This window comes from Rhineura floridana, chromosome 9, assembly GCF_030035675.1.
Source record: "Rhineura floridana isolate rRhiFlo1 chromosome 9, rRhiFlo1.hap2, whole genome shotgun sequence".
In the NCBI taxonomy this organism is placed as follows: domain Eukaryota; kingdom Metazoa; phylum Chordata; class Lepidosauria; order Squamata; family Rhineuridae; genus Rhineura; species Rhineura floridana.
Genome location: NC_084488.1, coordinates 84855524 through 84873202, shown reverse-complemented (window position 1 = coordinate 84873202; position 17679 = coordinate 84855524). Strand labels below are relative to the sequence as shown.

Below are 17679 nucleotides of genomic sequence, written 5' to 3'. Positions count from 1 at the left end.
ATAGAAATCCAAATGATATAATGAAAGGGAGTGGGGTTAGCATACATGAAGTATTTAATTATATGAACAGCATTCTCTTTTGTCTCTGGCAAACTAACCCAAGTGGATTTTATTGCATAGTAATGCCAAATGAAAGCTGTGAGAGGATAGGAAGGTCATTGCCAAGAAGCTTTATTTCATAATTTGCAGAATATTTCCAGCTGGATTAATTGAGATGATACACACATAGTTCAGGCTCCGTCCCTAGTCCATCCCACCCCCAGCCACCATACTTATATCTTTCCTCTCATGGCAAACTTCCATCTAGGGATATTGTGCCTTCCTGCTGAGGCATCCTGCTGTGTTCTTGAGATCGCAAGCCTTTAGACTCATATAAAAACATCCGGACAGGGACTACTTGATGACAACTATAATTTACTAAACACAGGGAACAGAAGCAAACTAGTCAACCTTTCAAGTTAAATAAAAATTAAAGTAAATGTAATTTCACTTTAGAATGTGGCATGTGTTTGAAATTGCAAATTGCCAAGAAACTGAGGCACACTAATTAAAACTGCATATTTGGGCTGGATCAAAAAGAGTGATGCTACAAGTACATGTAAGTGCTTGGAACTATGCTTATCTTGTCTTTACCACTCTCAAGGCAGATCCAGGCTTCATGCTGTATTAGAACCCACTCCAAAGATTCTCCCAATATCAGGATTAACATGCTAAATATCAGTAGTGGGGAGAGTGCTTAGAAAAGGGCCTCAGAAGTCCCAATGTGTACAAGAGTGCTCACTGCGCAGTTCTTTGAACCAATGTTTGGGTTGAAATCCATTCTCATATGTTAATTCAGTAGGTGTAGATACTTTCTCTCATTTTTGGTTCCCACTGATTACTTCCAATACAAAACCTAAAGCCAATGTGAAGTCCATGGTGGAACAAATCTGATGGATTTATCTGTGAAGCATCATACAAACAAGTCACAGTGTTCCTATGTAGTTTACAGATACTCAGCACATGATGTGACATCATCTCACTTGTGAATTTTCCTGCTCCTGCAAGTGACATCTATGACATCACATCATATGTTGACTATCACTATATATTATAAGAGAAAGAGAAGGACAGCAAAACATGAAACTGTCCTTTTAGATTAGAACTCAAGCATTGTTTGTAACATTTAGTTTCACCCTGAGAAGGTCAAAGGGCTTTATTTTGGCTAAAGTGGTGTCTTTGGTTCAATCATCTAAAGTACCAGCCACATTTTAAAATGTGACACATACATTCGAATTTGCTTGAGTATCTTTGTTCATTTGCAGTGATTAGCTTTTACAACTGAATACAATATTTTGAGGGGAGGGGAAACTAACCCAAGGCCAAGCTGCCTGCAGACTACCTCAGCGTCCGCATCATCCCATTGATCATCACAGATGGTTCCCCAATGACCAGCATGGTAGACCTCTACTCTTCCCTCATGAGCACTGTTCCCATCAACCAGACGGACTGGGATAAAATCAGCGGCTGAAATGAAACACATAATGAGAAAAATGTTTTCATTTCCCAATTATTAGTGATCCTAGTAACACCTTGGCCCATTCCAGGTCCCTGTAACAGCATAACACAACAGCATACCTAGAGTGCTAATAACTCCTGTAGCTCCAGGGTAAAATTTTCAACTGTAGAAACAGAAACTAAGTACTCCACATGTCATTAATTTGACTGATGTGGGTGGAACCCCACCAGCAATGTTCCTTCCTTATAACCAAGTAAGAATAAAAGAACATAAGCTTCAAACAGGAGCTAGCTAGAAGCCTTTGGGATGCTTTCTCAATAATGGTTATCACTGAATCACACCTAGGTTGTTCTTCTCAGAGTTGTGTTTGTGGAATAATTGCAGTTACTGACATAGGATTTCCCCCATAGCTAGGGCTTATTAAGGTACTGTGGAAGAATCATAAGGAAATTCACCCTGACAATATGAGGAATAGAACACTAGGATCAGAGCAGAAGTTTGTGCAACTACACATCTGAGGTGCAGAACTTTTTTTTTAAAAAAAAGATATTGTAAAGCTTGAAAATGTACATATAATGGCAACCAAAATGATCAAAGCATTAGAGCATCTTCCCAATGAGGAAAATCTAAAGTGTCTCAGGGCCACTCAGGGCCTTCTCTCAGTCCCACCAACTAAAATAGCTAGGTTGGTGGGGACTAGGGAGAGGGCATTTTCAGTGGCGACCCCCACTCTCTGGAACTCCCTCCCGTACGATCTTCGGCATGCCCCTTCCCTGAATGTATTCCGCAAAGCCTTGAAGACCTGGCTCTTCAGACAGGCCTTTGGGACTTCCGGGGAAGGTTAATTTTTTAGGACTAATCGCCTATTACTCTGAACTGCTATTGTTCTTTATTTATAGTTTTACTGTTATATGTATTTTATGTGTATTTTATTATGATGCATTTATTGCAACTAAATTGTACGTCGCCTAGAGTGGCCATCGGCCAGATAGGCGGCTTATAAATTAAATTATTATTATTATTTTTGTTTTGAAATAAGTTTACAAGAGTGGGGGATAACATGACAAAATTTTATAAATTTTGCATATTAGAGAGAGAACAAAGAGAATACCACCACGATAACACTGAACACCCAATTAAACCAATTCAAGGCAGACAAAAGAATGTACTTCTTAACTCAGGTGTGGGGAATCTTTGGCCCTCCAGATGTTGATGAACTACAATTCCCATCAGCCCGAGTAAGCATGCTCAATAACCAGAGGTGCTGGGAGTTCTATTTCAGCAACATCTGGATGCTAAAAGGCTCTCCTCACGTGCCCAAGCTGGAATTCAGTGCCCAAGCTGTTGTAACAGTCACAGCCTTATAGCACAATACTAACCATAGCTACTCAGAAATAAGTCCCATTGACTTACTCCCAGCTAAGTGGATATAGGATTGCAGGTTTTCATGGCTTTAAAAACCACAGGAATTTGCACTCATGCCCATGCGATCTAGCTTTAAATGTGATCAATTATTTATTCTAATAACCCAATTAGTTAAATCAATCATTCACAATGATTTCACCATCTCTCCTGAAATGCAACTTCTGCGTCTTCCTGAGCAGGAGAAGCACATGCTATCTCTGTATTAGAATTCTGATATACTGGGTGGGGCGGGAAGGGTAGGATAAGTGAGTTTTATTTTGGACAAAATGAAAATTCCAAAGTCTAGGAAGCTTGAACCCCTTGTACTTCCTGCTCTCTTTGAAATAAATTAACCAGGATTTTTCATGTGGACATTCTGTGACTTTGGACCATGTTCATTCTCATCAATCCTGTGCATTACATCCCTTAATACTAAAACATTTGTCAATTCTAATTTTGGATATCATTTAGTTACAGTTGTATCCAACACTGCACAAGTGGAATTCCACTTGCACAACAGGACTTCCCCTTCCTCTCCTTTCCCTGTGAGACCCAAAAAAAATCTCTGGAGGGTCCCCCTGGAGCAGTTTCTTAGGATCTGTGGTGGACTGTAGGGGAGAGAAGTGGAAGTTGTGCTGTGCAAGCTGAACAGCAGTGTTGGATACATCCCATAAACCATGGTGCCTGTCTTAACTTGTTACTTCAATTCACAACACTGCCATGTTCAAAGCTTGCTTCCTGTCCATGCAGGCAGTCCTAACTAAGGATGTGGGGAAAATTCAATTCGGTTTGCATTTAAAGCGGAATTTATCAAATTTGCACTTATCTCAATTTTGCTATGTAGTTGTCCATCACAAAATTTGATTTTTACAAAAAATTACAAAAATGCATATATTGGAGGAAAATGTGCATAAAATGAATATATTAGTGAAAATAGCATACAAAGTAACATACAAAATGCATTATATTAGGAGAAATTGCTTCAAAACTGTGTACATTAGTCAAAACTGCATACAAAAATGTGTTTGTTAGAAAACATTTGCACTAAAATGCTGAAGAATTTTCATGAGCATTTTTTTTAAAAAAATCATAAATAGCTACAGAACTGAATTTAAGACTGGAAAAATGAGAAACTGAGAGAACCAAAATTGACAAAAGATGTATGTGTACACTTGAAGCAATCCACATGGTGACAGAGGCTAAAAAATTAGCAACTGACCTGTTGGAATCATTGCTGGTACAGGCCAGTTCATACTTGTTTCTCCATATGATTACAGGCATGACTGTAGCCAAGAAAATGTTATGATTGTTCATACGTAAAGTGGTTACAAGAACCAACCTGTAGAGTTCTAAACATATCCCAGTCTAACCCTGCTCATATGACCCTTTTAATCCACTCTAGCCAATGATCCCTCTTTTAAATGCATATGATACCTTAAGAAATAAACATTTTCAGCATTAAATTTTTGCTCTTATATATAAATATACTGGAGGTTGGAAAAGACGCCATGCAGGATCTTCATATCATAATCTGACAAAGAATAAAACAAAGCATTGAAAATTTCTGCACACTTTTGCAGTTCCTATACAGAAAAAATAATGAAGGATGCAAGTGCTGTCCATTATTTTAGCTGGACAAACCCGAGGAACATAATGGTTTAAATATCATCAGTCATTAGGTGCACCAAAGATGCTTCACTTGGGGGGGGGGGGAGTACAGAATGCTTTTTTTCCCCAAAAGGTGACAAACTGCCACACCAGCAAGTATTTTTGGCCTAGACAAGCATCTGTATGCACACAACATAGCATGCCTTTTCTCTGAAGACAACATTCTTAAAGGGTGAGGCATGCCTTCCTAACGAGGTGCAGGCAGCTGCTCAGGGAGACATGATCTCATCCTGCAAGCAGCAATGTGAGCCTCATAAGTGTTAAACCTTCCACTAATGAATAGCGCTGTGCACCATGTGAAATCCCCTCTTTCTTTATAGGCTTTGGGGTTTGTTTCTCAAGTACCTTAAGGATCCTGCTTTGAACTACTTTTATCTAGACCTCAAAAGATAATGAATTGGGCTAATCATATTAACTTGTCTTGGCTCTGTTTAGTAATCCTTGGAGAAGTTCAAAGATATTAAGGATTTACCAATTGTATCACATAGCCAAGAGGGCAGGGAAGCACCTGTTCCCCAAAACACAATAAACCTTTGGGTGGAAGGATCCATTCCGGACAAGCAAATAAGATGGTGGGCAATCATTATCTAGATCACAGGTGGGCAACCTGCAGCCATAAAGCCACATGAAGCCCTCAGCTCAATTTCATGTGGCCCTTAGCCAAATTTCATGTGAATGGTATTGAATGGAGTGGGGGTATGGAGAGAAGGGTGCAGCAGAAAAGGAAAGAGAAAGAAGGGAATGGTTCCACCACATTAGCCTCTGGCCTCAATCACTTTATGTTCAGATCCTTCCCACTTTTCACTCTGGCCTGTCCACCCAAGGGAATGCAGCTCTTCTCAACATGTACCCCATTCCTGCCCTAGACCAGAGCTTGAAAAAGTTACTTTTTTTGAACTACAACTCCCATCAGCCCCAGCCAGCATGGCCACTGGATTAGGCTGATGGGAGTTGTAGTTCAAAAAAGTAACTTTTCCAAGCTCTGCCCTAGACAATCCCTTAAATGGCTACTGAAGGACCACAAAACAGAGAATGGACCATTGGTCTCACCTGAAGGGTGATTTTCATAGGAGGAATCCCATCATGCTGGATTATAGCTCGTCCTATCGTCCGAAGGCAAGAATGTTTCTGAAGTCAAGACCAGGGCATCAGGCCCCTCCCACTCTCCAGTTCATTCGCAGCGAGTCCAAAGAGATATATCTAAACATGCAGGAAAAAAGGCCAACGGGCCTACCAGCAAGAACATAACATGATAGTAACATTCATAATATCTGACGCTAACCTAGCGAAAACAGTAATAGAAGTCTTGACTTCACTAGAAAATTAAAATGTAATATAATATAATATAATATAATGATGAAATTGTAATATATAAACCATCCCAAAAATTATGTACTTATCCTCCAACTGGGAGGGTCATGATGGGATTCCTCCTATGAAAATCACCCTTCAGGTGAGACCAATGGTCCATTTTCCATAGGAGGAATGCCATCATGCTGGATGTACCAAAGCAGCCCATAACAGGGAGGGACCACCCACATACTAATCGTCATTAAGAACCTGTTGCAAAACTTGTCTGCCAAATGAGGCATCGGCAGAGGCATAACGATCTATTTTATAATGCCTTATAAACGAGTGTGGAGTAGACCAAACAGCAGCTCTACAAATATCGGCAACAGGAGCGTTAGTAGCAAAAGCAGCCGAAGTGGCTGCAGATCTAGTGGAATGAGCTGTTATACTAGGCGGAACTGGAATCTTAAGGGACTCATAGGCTAAGGTAATACATGCACGCAACCAGCGGGATAAGGTGGAATTAGCTACTTTATGCCCCATAGACCTTGGATGAAAGGATACAAACAAAGACTCAGTCTGTCGTATATCCTGGGTCCTGGACAGGTAGGTCTTGAGAGCCCTCCGAACATCCAACGAATGCCAAGCCTTCTCGAGAGGATGAGTAGGATTCGGACAAAATGAAGGTAGAACAATGTCCTGGTTGCAGTGGAAAACTGAATTGACCTTGGGACGGAAGGAAGGATCAGTTTTCAGCACAACAGAATCCTTGTGAAAGACACAGAGGTGGCGAGCAGAAGACAATGCACCCAGTTCTGAGACTCTTCTCGCCGATGTAATTGCAATCAGGAACAGGACCTTGAAAGACAACAGACGTAAAGGCACAGTCCTGAGTGGCTCAAACGGAGGACGTTGTAAGGCCTGCAGAACCTTTGACAAACTCCATGATGGAAAACGGTGAGCTACAGCCGGCGAGCGTAGAGCAGTGCCTCTGAGGAAGCGTTTGATAAACAGATGTGAGGCAATAGGGGCGTCAGTGGAAGATACTGAAAGAATGGACGACAGAGTGGACGCATGTCGACGCAATGTGTTGGGTCTAAGTCCCAGCATGAGGCCCCTATGAAGATAATGCAGCACTTGTTGTACTGTAGCCTTGGAAGGATCGATGTGTTGGGAATGACACCACCTGGAGAACGCTACCCAAGTATGTTGGTATATACGAGTGGTGGATGGTCTTCTCGAGGCCAAAATAATGTCAATAACAGCATCTGACAGGCCAGCCGATCTCAAATGTCCCCGTTCAAATGCCACGCTGTTAGGTTGAGCCACTTGGGGTCCTGATGCCATACTGGACCCTGTGATAAGAGATCTGGCCTGACTGGAAGTGGGCAGGGATCCGTCACCGACAGTGCAAGGAGATCCGAGAACCACGGTCGACGGGGCCAAAATGGTGCTATCAGAACCAGCTGCGCCTTCTCACGATGTGCCTTCCGCAAGGTTTTGGCTAATAGTGGTATTGGAGGGAAGGCGTATAATAGGCCCTCCGGCCACGGGAGTGACAGAGCATCCACCGCTTCCGCTGTTGTGTCCAGGTATCGAGCGAAGTACCTGGGTAGCTGGCAATTGCGACTGGAAGCAAACAGGTCGACTGAGAAGGGGCCGAATCGACGCTGGAGAAGATGGAACACAGTCGGATGATGTTTCCATTCTCCCGGCAAGACTTGTTGTCTGCTGAGCCAGTCTGCTGTGACATTCGAAATTCCTCTGAGATGTTCTGCTTTGAGGGATTGCAGATGTTGTTCTGCCCAGTCGAATATGAGGGAAGCTAGGTTCTGTAGAGGCCTGGACCTCCCTGTCTGTTTAAATGAGATTTGGCACACGTGTTGTCCGTTCGAATGAGGACATGATCCAAGAGGAAGAGAGACTGAAAATGAAGCAGAGCTAAGTGGACAGCCTTTAGTTCCAGCCAGTTGATGTTTTGAGCTTGCTCTGCTGTGTCCCAAACTCCCTGAACGAACTGGGAGTTGCAGTGGGCTCCCCAACCAAGGAGACTGGCATCAGTGGTAATGACAGTCCGGTGGGGTTCTCTGAACGGAGTGCCTTGGGTGAGATGTTGTACCTTTGTCCACCAGTGGAATGACAAGCGCAGAGTGGGACTCAGGGGGATTGCTCGATGGTTTGAGTTGGCAATGTCATGTTGGAACGGCAACAGGGCCCACTGTAGCTGGCGCGTATGTGCCCGAGCCCATGGAACAATATGGATGGTGGACACCAACATTCCGAGCGCCCTGGCTAGAAGCATGACATCTGCAGATGTTTTGTGCATCAGAGACCTTGCGATGTCTGTGATAGCGGTGATGCGATCTGGGGACAGGAACACAGTCGCTTGCAGTGTGTCTAACATTGCCCCTAGATGCTGCAGGCGTTGGGTTGGTTGTAGATGGCTTTTGTCGAAGTTGACTAGCCAGCCGTGGGCCTGTAAGACATGGAGCGTGAGGGTTAGATGACGTTGAGTAAGCTCCCTAGACCTCGCGCATATTAGAAGATTGTCCAGATAAGGGTAGATATGGACCCCTTGAAGCCTGAGGTAAGCCACTAGGGTAAGTAGCACCTTGGTAAATACTCTCGGGGCGGACGAGAGTCCGAACGGCATTGCTCGATATTGGAAGTGCTGGGAGCCAAAGGCAAAACGAAGGAATTTTCTGTGGGCTATGCAAATAGGGACATGGAGATACGCTTCCTTTAGGTCGATAGAGGCAAGGAAGTCACCTTCTTGCAGGCTGTCTATAATGGAGTGGAGGGATTCCATTTTGAACCTGCGATACTTTACGAAACGGTTAATGAACTTGAGGTTCAAAACCGCCCTCCATGAGAGATCGCGTTTGGGCACAGCAAATAGGAGGGAGTACACCCCTTCCGACCTCTCTGCAGTGGGGACTGGCTCTATCGCCTCTATGTCCAAAATGTGATGTATCGCAGTCTGCATGATACAGTGCCTGTCTAGTGCCCTGGGACAAGGGGAGGGATGAAAATTGTTTGGAGGTATTGCCCAAAACTCAATTGCATATCCATAACAAAAGAGGTCTCTGATCCATGGGACCTGAGCCAGAGGTAGCCAAAGTTCGGCAAATAGAAGCAATCTGCCCCCAACTGGTATTGCCTTAGTATTGTCTGCGTTGGCGAGACCCTCCCCTGTATGAGGACGTTGAGTAGCCTCTGCGGCCCTGGTACTGACCTCTACTGGGGAAACGTCTATTCCAGCCTCCTCTGGTGGAGCGGAAATCAAATGTTGGGAAGTCGCGGCCTCGTCCCGCGGGCCACGTTCCCCGAAAGGGCTGAGACGTGCGGTATGAAGCGAAACGCCTAAAGGGTCTGCACTCGACATTTTTGACGGTGGCCAAGACAGGCTTTCGAGTGTCCTTAGGGTCGACAAGCACTGCCCTTAATGCCTCTTCCCCGAAAAGTAATGAGCCTGCATAAGGTGCTCGTGAAAGATTAACCCTGGCAGTAGAGTCAGCCAGCCAGTGACGAAGCCAGAGGGTCTGTCTGGCAACGACCTGAGCCGCCAGGGCACGTGCTGCTAGTTGATTTGCGTCCAAGGTGGCGTCGGCCACGAAAGCAGCTGTTTTACGCAATTTTAGTAGCGATCTGCGCAGGGAGGCGGGATCTGGATTGTGGTCCTCAATGAGGTCGTCTAACCACATCATCGCTGCCCTGGTGAAAATAGAAGCAGATGTGGATGCATGCATAGAAAAGGCGATGGCCTCATGGGTCTTGAGTAAAGCAAAATCCAGTCTCCGTTCAGTGGCATCCTTTAGATGAGAGTCCCCCTCCGTCGGCAAGAGGGACCTGGAAACTAAACTGGAAATAGGCTCGTCGATGCCAGGGACAGCCAGTCTGGTAGAAAAGTCCGGGGCCAAAGGATAGAGTCTGTCCGCAATGTTATTAAATCGGCGTGCCTGTAAGGGGTGGGACTATTCGTCCTTGGCCAGTTTAGCGATGGGGTCTGGCACAGGGAGGAAGTTTTCAGCTGGCGTAGGGGATTTCAAGACCCTGGCCCCTTTTAAAGCGGGAGTGGAAGCTGCAGTTGGAGTGGATTGAAGACCAAGAGCGTTCAAGACTCTGCGCGCCAGGGGCTGGTAATCCGAAGCGTCGAAGAGACGATAAGAGGTTTCTTGCTCTGTTTCCGAATGGTCACTCCACTCGTCCCCTTGGTCTTGCAGCGCGAATGTGGACTCTTCATCAAAAGAGGCGTCATCAACTAACCTGCCCCTGGCAACGTCAAATGGGTCTGGAGAACCTGATAGGTTTCTCTCACTGTGTAGAAGTTGAACCCCGCTGTGTTGAGGGATAGCGGGAGCTTGTGAAGATGACTGACTCTGAGCAAAAAAGGACAGCATGCCCTGAAGTTGTGTAATGAACTCGTGGGACAGCTGTAGTCCCGGAGATGTAGATGGTTGCTCTTGGATAGGCGGACCTGCAGACGGCCCCACAGGTAGTGAAGAAGAACAAGCTCTGGATTGACTGACCGTTGGCTGTACAGGAAATCCAGGAAAGTCCTCCTCATCAGAGGAAGCAGCAGGAGAATGAAAGAGAGTAGTTAACTGTGCATGATTTGACTCCTCTGGCACTGGAGCAGAGACATAGCGGGGCCGCTTGATTGTGCTGTGGCTAAGATGTTTGGTTTTGGCAACCGCTTTTGAGTGCTTATGTTTGACCGCCTTAGGAGGTTTAGGCGTAGTCATCTGGTTTGTCACAGGCTGTTGTTTCCGCTTGGTTGCCTGGGTTGTCTCTGGCTGTTCTGCCATCATATAGATATTAAGGGTAGCAGTACACGGCACACGACTGAGGCAGAATGTACACTATGAATAGTCTAGTACACGGCCACAGATGGGGCAGGATGCACAGTCCAGGTCAGTCCAGACAGGTGGTATGTGCTATCAATCCCTTGCACACTAGGATCAATAGTCTGGTGTACAGTCAGTCCAGTATTAATAGGTTTAATGAGCCAGCCACAGGCGCACCTTCCTTGCAGGAATAATAGGCTTTGTACTGTTTAGGTATTGCTACTGTTTAGGTAGCAGCAATAATCAATAGTAGTAGTTTGCGTGAAGAGCTGTAGCAGACTTGAATATGTGCTCTGCAGCTTACTAACAGACACAGCTTACTAACAGACACTGACAGGAAAGGTATACACTGACAGCGGCAGGCCTAGAACAGAGGCGTTTATCAGTAAGGCCAATAGAAAAGGCGGGAAAAACGTGGGAGGATCAAAATGGCGCCCACAAGGAGCGGGAAAATTGAGCCAATGAGAAAGGTTTGGGGTGAGGAAGGAGCAATGGCGGTCTAAGGAAAGCGCCAACGAGCTCAAGATTCTCAAATTTTTCAAGCTCAAATGTCGTCAATGGCGGCTGGGGGGCGAGCTATGTCTTAATAGCCGCAGACACGGGCTCACGGAGCACAAAATTTAAACGGAGCCGCAGCCGCAGGCTCCAAAGGTCGTCGCGGCGGGAATTAACTGCCGCGGAAAGAGCCGGAGGGAGGGGGGCAGAGCAAGGGAAAGAGCCGCAGCCGCAGGCTCTGGGGCCGCCGAAATAGGCGGCGATAAAAAGGGAGAGAACGAGGCGGTGCGAGGCGGAGAGCTGCGATCGGAAGCTCCCAATTAGACTTGCGGCCGCCTGCTGAGCGAGGGAGAGTCGCAGCCGCGGTCTCCCGGAATCGCCGTTAGGATCGGCAGACAGCAGCAGCTCCTGCGAGGCTAAACGAGGGCGGAGGAGTGCAGCTGGGCGAGAAGGAAAGCCGCAAGCTCCCGTAACAAAAAGAGACTAAGGCAGCCGCCTTAGAGAGAGAGAGCCGCAGCCGCGGTATCTCTGGGAGCCGTAGGCTAAAGTTCTGGGGGTAAACGATGTCAAAGACAAGACAGAGGGAAGGAAGAAACGTAGGATAGACAGATAACAAAAGCCTTCACACTCTGGCAAACAAATCCACAAACAAACACAAGAGACTTAGCTACGCTATCTGGAATAACAAACTTGTTCGATACGAAGGCAAGAATGTACCATTGGTCTCACCTGAAAGGTGATTTTCATAGGAAGGGGCCATCACTGTGGGAAATAGTTCCACCTATCGTGCGAAGGCAAGAATGTTTTTGAAGTCAAGACTAGGGACGTCATGCCCCTCCCACTCTCCAGTTCATTCGTAGCGAGTCTAAAAGAGATATCTAAAAATACAAGAACAAGGCCAACAGGCCCGCCAGGAAAATAACATAATAGTCACATGCATAACAACATGACTCTAACATAACTTCATAACATAACAGAACTAAAAGTCTTGACTTCACTCTTACATTTAAATATAATATGGAAACAATAACATGTAACCCATTGATAAAATTGCTAGTCATCCTCCAACTGGGAGGGTCGTGATGGCCCCTTCCTATGAAAATCACCTTTCAGGTGAGACCAATGGTACATTTTCCATAGGAAGTGGGCCATCACTGTGGGATGTACCAAAGCAACCCATATAGGGAGGGACCACCCACATGTTAATCCTTATTAAGAACCTGTTGCAACACTCGTCTGCCAAAAGAAGCATCAGCAGAGGCATAACGATCAATTTTATAATGACTTATAAACGAGTGTGGGGAAGACCAGACTGCGGCCCTACAAATATCGGCAACAGGAGCATTAGTAGCAAAAGCAGCCGAAGTGGCAGCTGACCTAGTAGAATGAGCTGTTATACTAGCAGGAACTGGCAGCGTCAGGGACTCATATGCTAAGGTAATGCATGCCCTTAACCAACAGGATAAGGTAGGATTGGATACTTTATGCCCCATAGACCCTGGATGAAAGGATACAAACAGAGACTCCGTTCGTCGAATCTCTTGGGTCCTAGACAGGTAGGTCTTGAGAGCCCTCCGGACATCCAACGAATGCCAAGCCTTCTCGAGAGGATGGGTAGGATTCGGGCAAAAGGAAGGCAAAACAATGTCCTGGTTGCAATGAAAAACTGAATCGACCTTGGGACGAAAGGAAGGGTCAGTCTTCAGCACAACAGAGTCCTTATGGAAGACGCAGAGGTGTCGAGCAGAAGACAATGCGCCCAACTCCGAAACGCGTCTGGCAGATGTGATTGCGATCAGAAACAGGACCTTGAAGGACAGTATATGTAGGGGCACAGTCCTGATGGGTTCAAACGGAGGCGTTGCAAAGCCTGCAGAACTTTCGGCAAACTCCATGAGGGGAACCAATGGACAACAGCCGGAGAGCGTAGGGCGACTCCCCTCAAAAAACGTTTGATGAATGGATGTGAGGAGATATGATCTCCAGGAGAGGACACTGAGAGAATGGATGACAGAGTAGACGCATGTCGACGTAGAGTGTTGGGTCGAAGTCCCATCATAAAGCCACTGTGGAGAAATTGGAGCACCTGGTGCACATTGGCCTGGGATGGATCGTGGTGGTGGGACTGACACCACTTGGAGAAAGCCACCCAGGTATGTTGATAAATGCGAGTGGTAGATGGTCTTCTCGAAGCCAAAATAATATCAATCACAGCGTCAGACAGTCCAGCTGACCTCAAGTGTCTCCGTTCAAACGCCACGCTGTTAGATTGAGCCAAGTAGGGTCCTGGTGCAGTACTGGGCCCTGGGATAGGAGGTCTGGCGTTACTGGAAGTGTCCAAGGATCCATCATTGACATTGCCAGAAGATCTGAGAACCACGGTCGGCGTGGCCAAAATGGTGCTATCAGAACCAGCTGTGCCCTTTCGGTTCGCGCCTTCCTCAAGGTTTTGGCTAACAATGGTATGGGAGGAAAGGCGTACAATAGACCGTCTGGCCACGGTGTTGTCAGAGCATCCACTGCTTCTGCTGTTGAGTCCAGGTATCGAGCAAAGTACCTTGGAAGCTGGCAATTGTGACTGGAAGCAAACAGGTCGACTGAGAGGGCGCCGAACCGACACTGGAGACGATGGAAAATGGCTGGATGAAGTTTCCATTCTCCCGGAAAGACCTGTTGTCTGCTGAGCCAGTCTGCTGTCACATTCCAAATCCCTCTGAGGTGCTCTGCTTTCAGGGATTGTAGATGTTGTTCTGCCCAGACAAAGATGAGGGAGGCTAAGTCCTGCAGAGGACGAGACCTGGTGCCCCCCTGTCTGTTCAAATGTGATTTTACACACGTGTTGTCTGTTCGAATGAGCACATGATGCAAAGGGAACAGAGATTGAAAATGACATAGAGCCAAGTGGACAGCCTTTAGTTCCAGCCAGCTGATGCTTCGAGATTGCTCTGCATTGGGCCAAACCCCTTGAACGTACTGGGAGTTGCAGTGGGCTCCCCAACCTATGAGGCTGGCGTCTGTGGTCACGACGGTTCTGCGGGGTTCTCTGAACGACGTGCCCTTGGAGAGGTGTTGAACCTTGGTCCACCAGCGGAAGGAGAGGCGCAGAGCGGGGCTCAAATGAACTTTGCGATGGTTGGAGCTGGCAATGTCTTTTTGAAAAGGCAACAGAGTCCACTGAAGGGGCCGAGTGTGAGCCCGAGCCCAGGGCACAATGTGGATTGTGGAGATAAACATCCCGAGCGCTCTGGCGAGAAGCATGACGTCTGCGGATGTTTGTTGCATCAGGGACCTTGCGATGCTTGTGATGGCAGTGATGCGATCTGGAGCCAGGAAGACCATTGCCTGCAGGGTGTCCAACATTGCCCCAAGATGTAGTAGGCGTTGGGTTGGCTGGAGATGGCTTTTGTCGAAGTTGACAAGCCAGCCGTAGGTCTGCAAAACATTGAGGGTGATCATTAAATGATGATGAGCCAGCTCTTCAGATTTGGCCCGTATGAGCAGATCATCCAAATATGGGTAGATATGAACCCCTTGGGTCCGAAGGTAAGCCACTAGGATGAGTAGCACCTTGGAAAATACTCTTGGAGCAGAGGAGAGGCCAAAAGGCATCGCTCTATATTGAAAATGTTGGTGGCCAAAAGCAAACCGAAGAAACTTTCTGTGGGCTATGCAAATGGGTACATGGAGATACGCTTCCTTAAGGTCGATAGAAGCCAGGAAGTCTCCTTCATGCAGACTCTCGGTAATGGAATGGAGAGATTCCATTTTAAACTTGCGGTATGTTACAAAACGGTTGACAAACTTGAGATCCAATACCGCCCTCCAAGATAAATCTCGTTTTGGCACAGCAAATAGAAGGGAATACACCCCTTCCGATCTCTCAGTTGTGGGAACTGGCTCTATTGCCGCTATGTGCAAGAGGTGATGTATAGCTGTCTGCATGATGTTGTGCCTGGCTGGTGCCCTTGGGCAAGGAGACGGGTGGAATCTGTCTGATGGGGTTGCCCAGAACTCTATGGTATAGCCATAAGTGAAGAGGTCCCTGATCCAGGAGACCTTAGTAAGGCGCAGCCATCGATCTCCAAAATTAAGTAATCTGCCACCTATGGGGATGGCATTAATACTACTTGTGTAGGCGAGGACCTCCCCTATATGAGGACGATGAGTTGCCCCTGCGCCCTTGGTACTGACCTCTGCCCTGGAAGCGTCGGTTCCAGGAACCCCTGAATGCGTTGGAATCATAGGGTCTGAAATCGCGGCCTTGTCCTCCTGGCCGCGTTCCTCGAAAAGGCTGGTTAGAACGAAAGGAGGGAAATCGCCTGAAGGGCCTGTGGTCGATGTTCTTGACTGTGGCTAGAACCGGTTTATGGGCGTCTTTTGGATCAACCAGAACTGCCTTTAGAGCTTCCTCGCCGAAGAGTAGAGATCCGGAGTAAGGGGCCTTGGACAGGTTCAATCTGGCCGCTGAATCAGCTTGACAGTGGCGAAGCCAGAGGGTACGACGAGCGACTATTTGAGTCGTCATGGCTCGTGCCCCTAATTGGGTGGCATCCAAAGTGGCATCGTCCACAAAAGCTGCTGTCTTACGTAATTTCAATAGTGCTCTTTTGAAGGCGACAGGATCAGGGTTATCATCCTCTAGAAGGTCATCCAGCCACATCATAGATGCTCTGGAGAAGATGGAGGCTGAGGCGGAGGCACGCATGGCTAGGGCAGGGGCCTCGTGGTTCTTGCGGAGGGCGAAGTCTATTCGACGTTCAGTAGTATCTTTTAGGTGGGATTCCCCTTCCCTGGGCAAGATAGATCGTGAAACGAGGCGAGCGATCGGTTCATCTATGCCAGGGACCTCTAACTTGGTGGCGAAGTCTGGGGCTAGGGCGTAAAGTCTGTCAGCCATGTTCTTGAAGCGTCGAGCTTTGAGTGGGTGGGCCCATTCATCGGAAGCTAATTTGGCAATTGGGTCCGGCACCGGGATGTAGTGTTCAGTAGGTGCAGGGGATTTGAGGACCTTGGCCCCTTTGAGAGTTGGAGCGGACGAAGTTGAGGGCGCAGTCTGGAGACCAAGGGTATGAAGTAACCTACGTGCGAGCGGTTGGTAATCTGAGGTATTGAACAAGCGATACGATGTATCCTCCTCATGATCTGAATAGTCGCTCCAGTCGTCTCCTTCAACATGGTCAGTGAAAGTTAACTCCTCCGCATACGAGGCTTCGTCCGTACATCTGCCTCTGGCTACATCGAAGGGATCTGACGAGCAGGAAGGATGAGCAGCATGGAACGCGCGTTGGTCCATGTTGAGTGGGGGTATGGCAGGAACCTGTGGTAGTGACTGCATTTGTGTGAAATAAGCCAGCATGGCTTGGAGTTGGGAGAGGAAATCAGGAGACAGCTGCAGACCAGATGTGTGAGATGTATGTGCCTGGTGGGCTGTTGGAACAGATGTCTGAGGCGGTAAGCCAGAGGTAGGTTCGTTAGGCGAACCGTGAGGGGGAAAGCCAACAAACTCTTCCTCGTCAGAGGCAGTAGCAGGAGAATGGAAAATATCACTTATGTGTGTCTGTGCTGTGGTGGTTGTTGGCACAGAGACATAACGAGGACGCTTTGGTTTACTATGGCTGGAAAGATGTTTTGTCTTAGCCAGTGCTTTGGCATGTCTGGTCTTAGACGTGTTAGTATGTTGTGGCTTGGCTGATTGTGGCATGTCTGGCTGATCTGGCACCATGTGTGTTGATGGTGACATGCCTGGCTGTTCTGCCATCTTATATGAACCTGGGTGCAGTACACTGCCACGGAGGGGGCAGAATGTAAAGACCCGAACTGGCACAGCGTACTACCACGGAGGGGGTAGGATACACTGGCAGATGGCGAATGCACTGCCACAGAGGGGGCAGAATGCACAGAGGTATCCGCGTTAATATAATATAGGCTGTTTTAGAGTTGGCACACTCAGATTAGTGCTGTGGGCTGGGTTTTTGGCTTGTTCACGGCCCCATAGGGGGCAGGATATGTAATGTAAATCAGATTTAATACAAGTCAGCCACTGATATTAAAGTTCCAGCCTTGATAATGTAATCCAGCCACTAGGATTAAAGCTCCAGCCTTGATAATGTAATCCAGCCACTAGGATTAAAACTCCAGCCTTGATAATGTAATCCAGCCACTAGGATTAAAGCTCCAGCCTTGATAATACAATCCAGCCCACTAGGATTGGAGCTCCAGCCTTAATAATACAATTCAGCCACTATGATTACAGCCACAGTAAAAATGTGTGTAAATCAGCCTTGTGTAAGTTTGTCAGCAGCACATATACACAAACATACAGATAGATAGCCTGCAGGGGAGGTATCCGAAGCTAAATAGATGGGAACAAAAAAGGCGGGAATTTTGAATTTCAAAAAATGGCGCCCGGAAAAAAAAACGGGCAGGAAAAAACGATCAAAACGGGGCTGAGGGAGAAGGAGCAATGGCGGCCGTCGC

The 17679-nt window shown here is 47.0% G+C and overlaps 1 protein-coding gene across 2 annotated transcripts in view; it reads right to left on the bottom strand.

The window, feature by feature from the left end:
* The window catches only part of PRSS12 (serine protease 12), a 102904-nt gene that overhangs the window by 61519 nt on the left and 23706 nt on the right, over window positions 1–17679 (bottom strand). For both annotated transcript variants that reach the window (XM_061585274.1, XM_061585273.1), the window contains exon 4: window positions 1356–1506. In XM_061585274.1, coding sequence (XP_061441258.1) covers window positions 1356–1506 — 151 coding nt within the window. The remainder of the gene's footprint in view (window positions 1–1355; window positions 1507–17679) is intronic.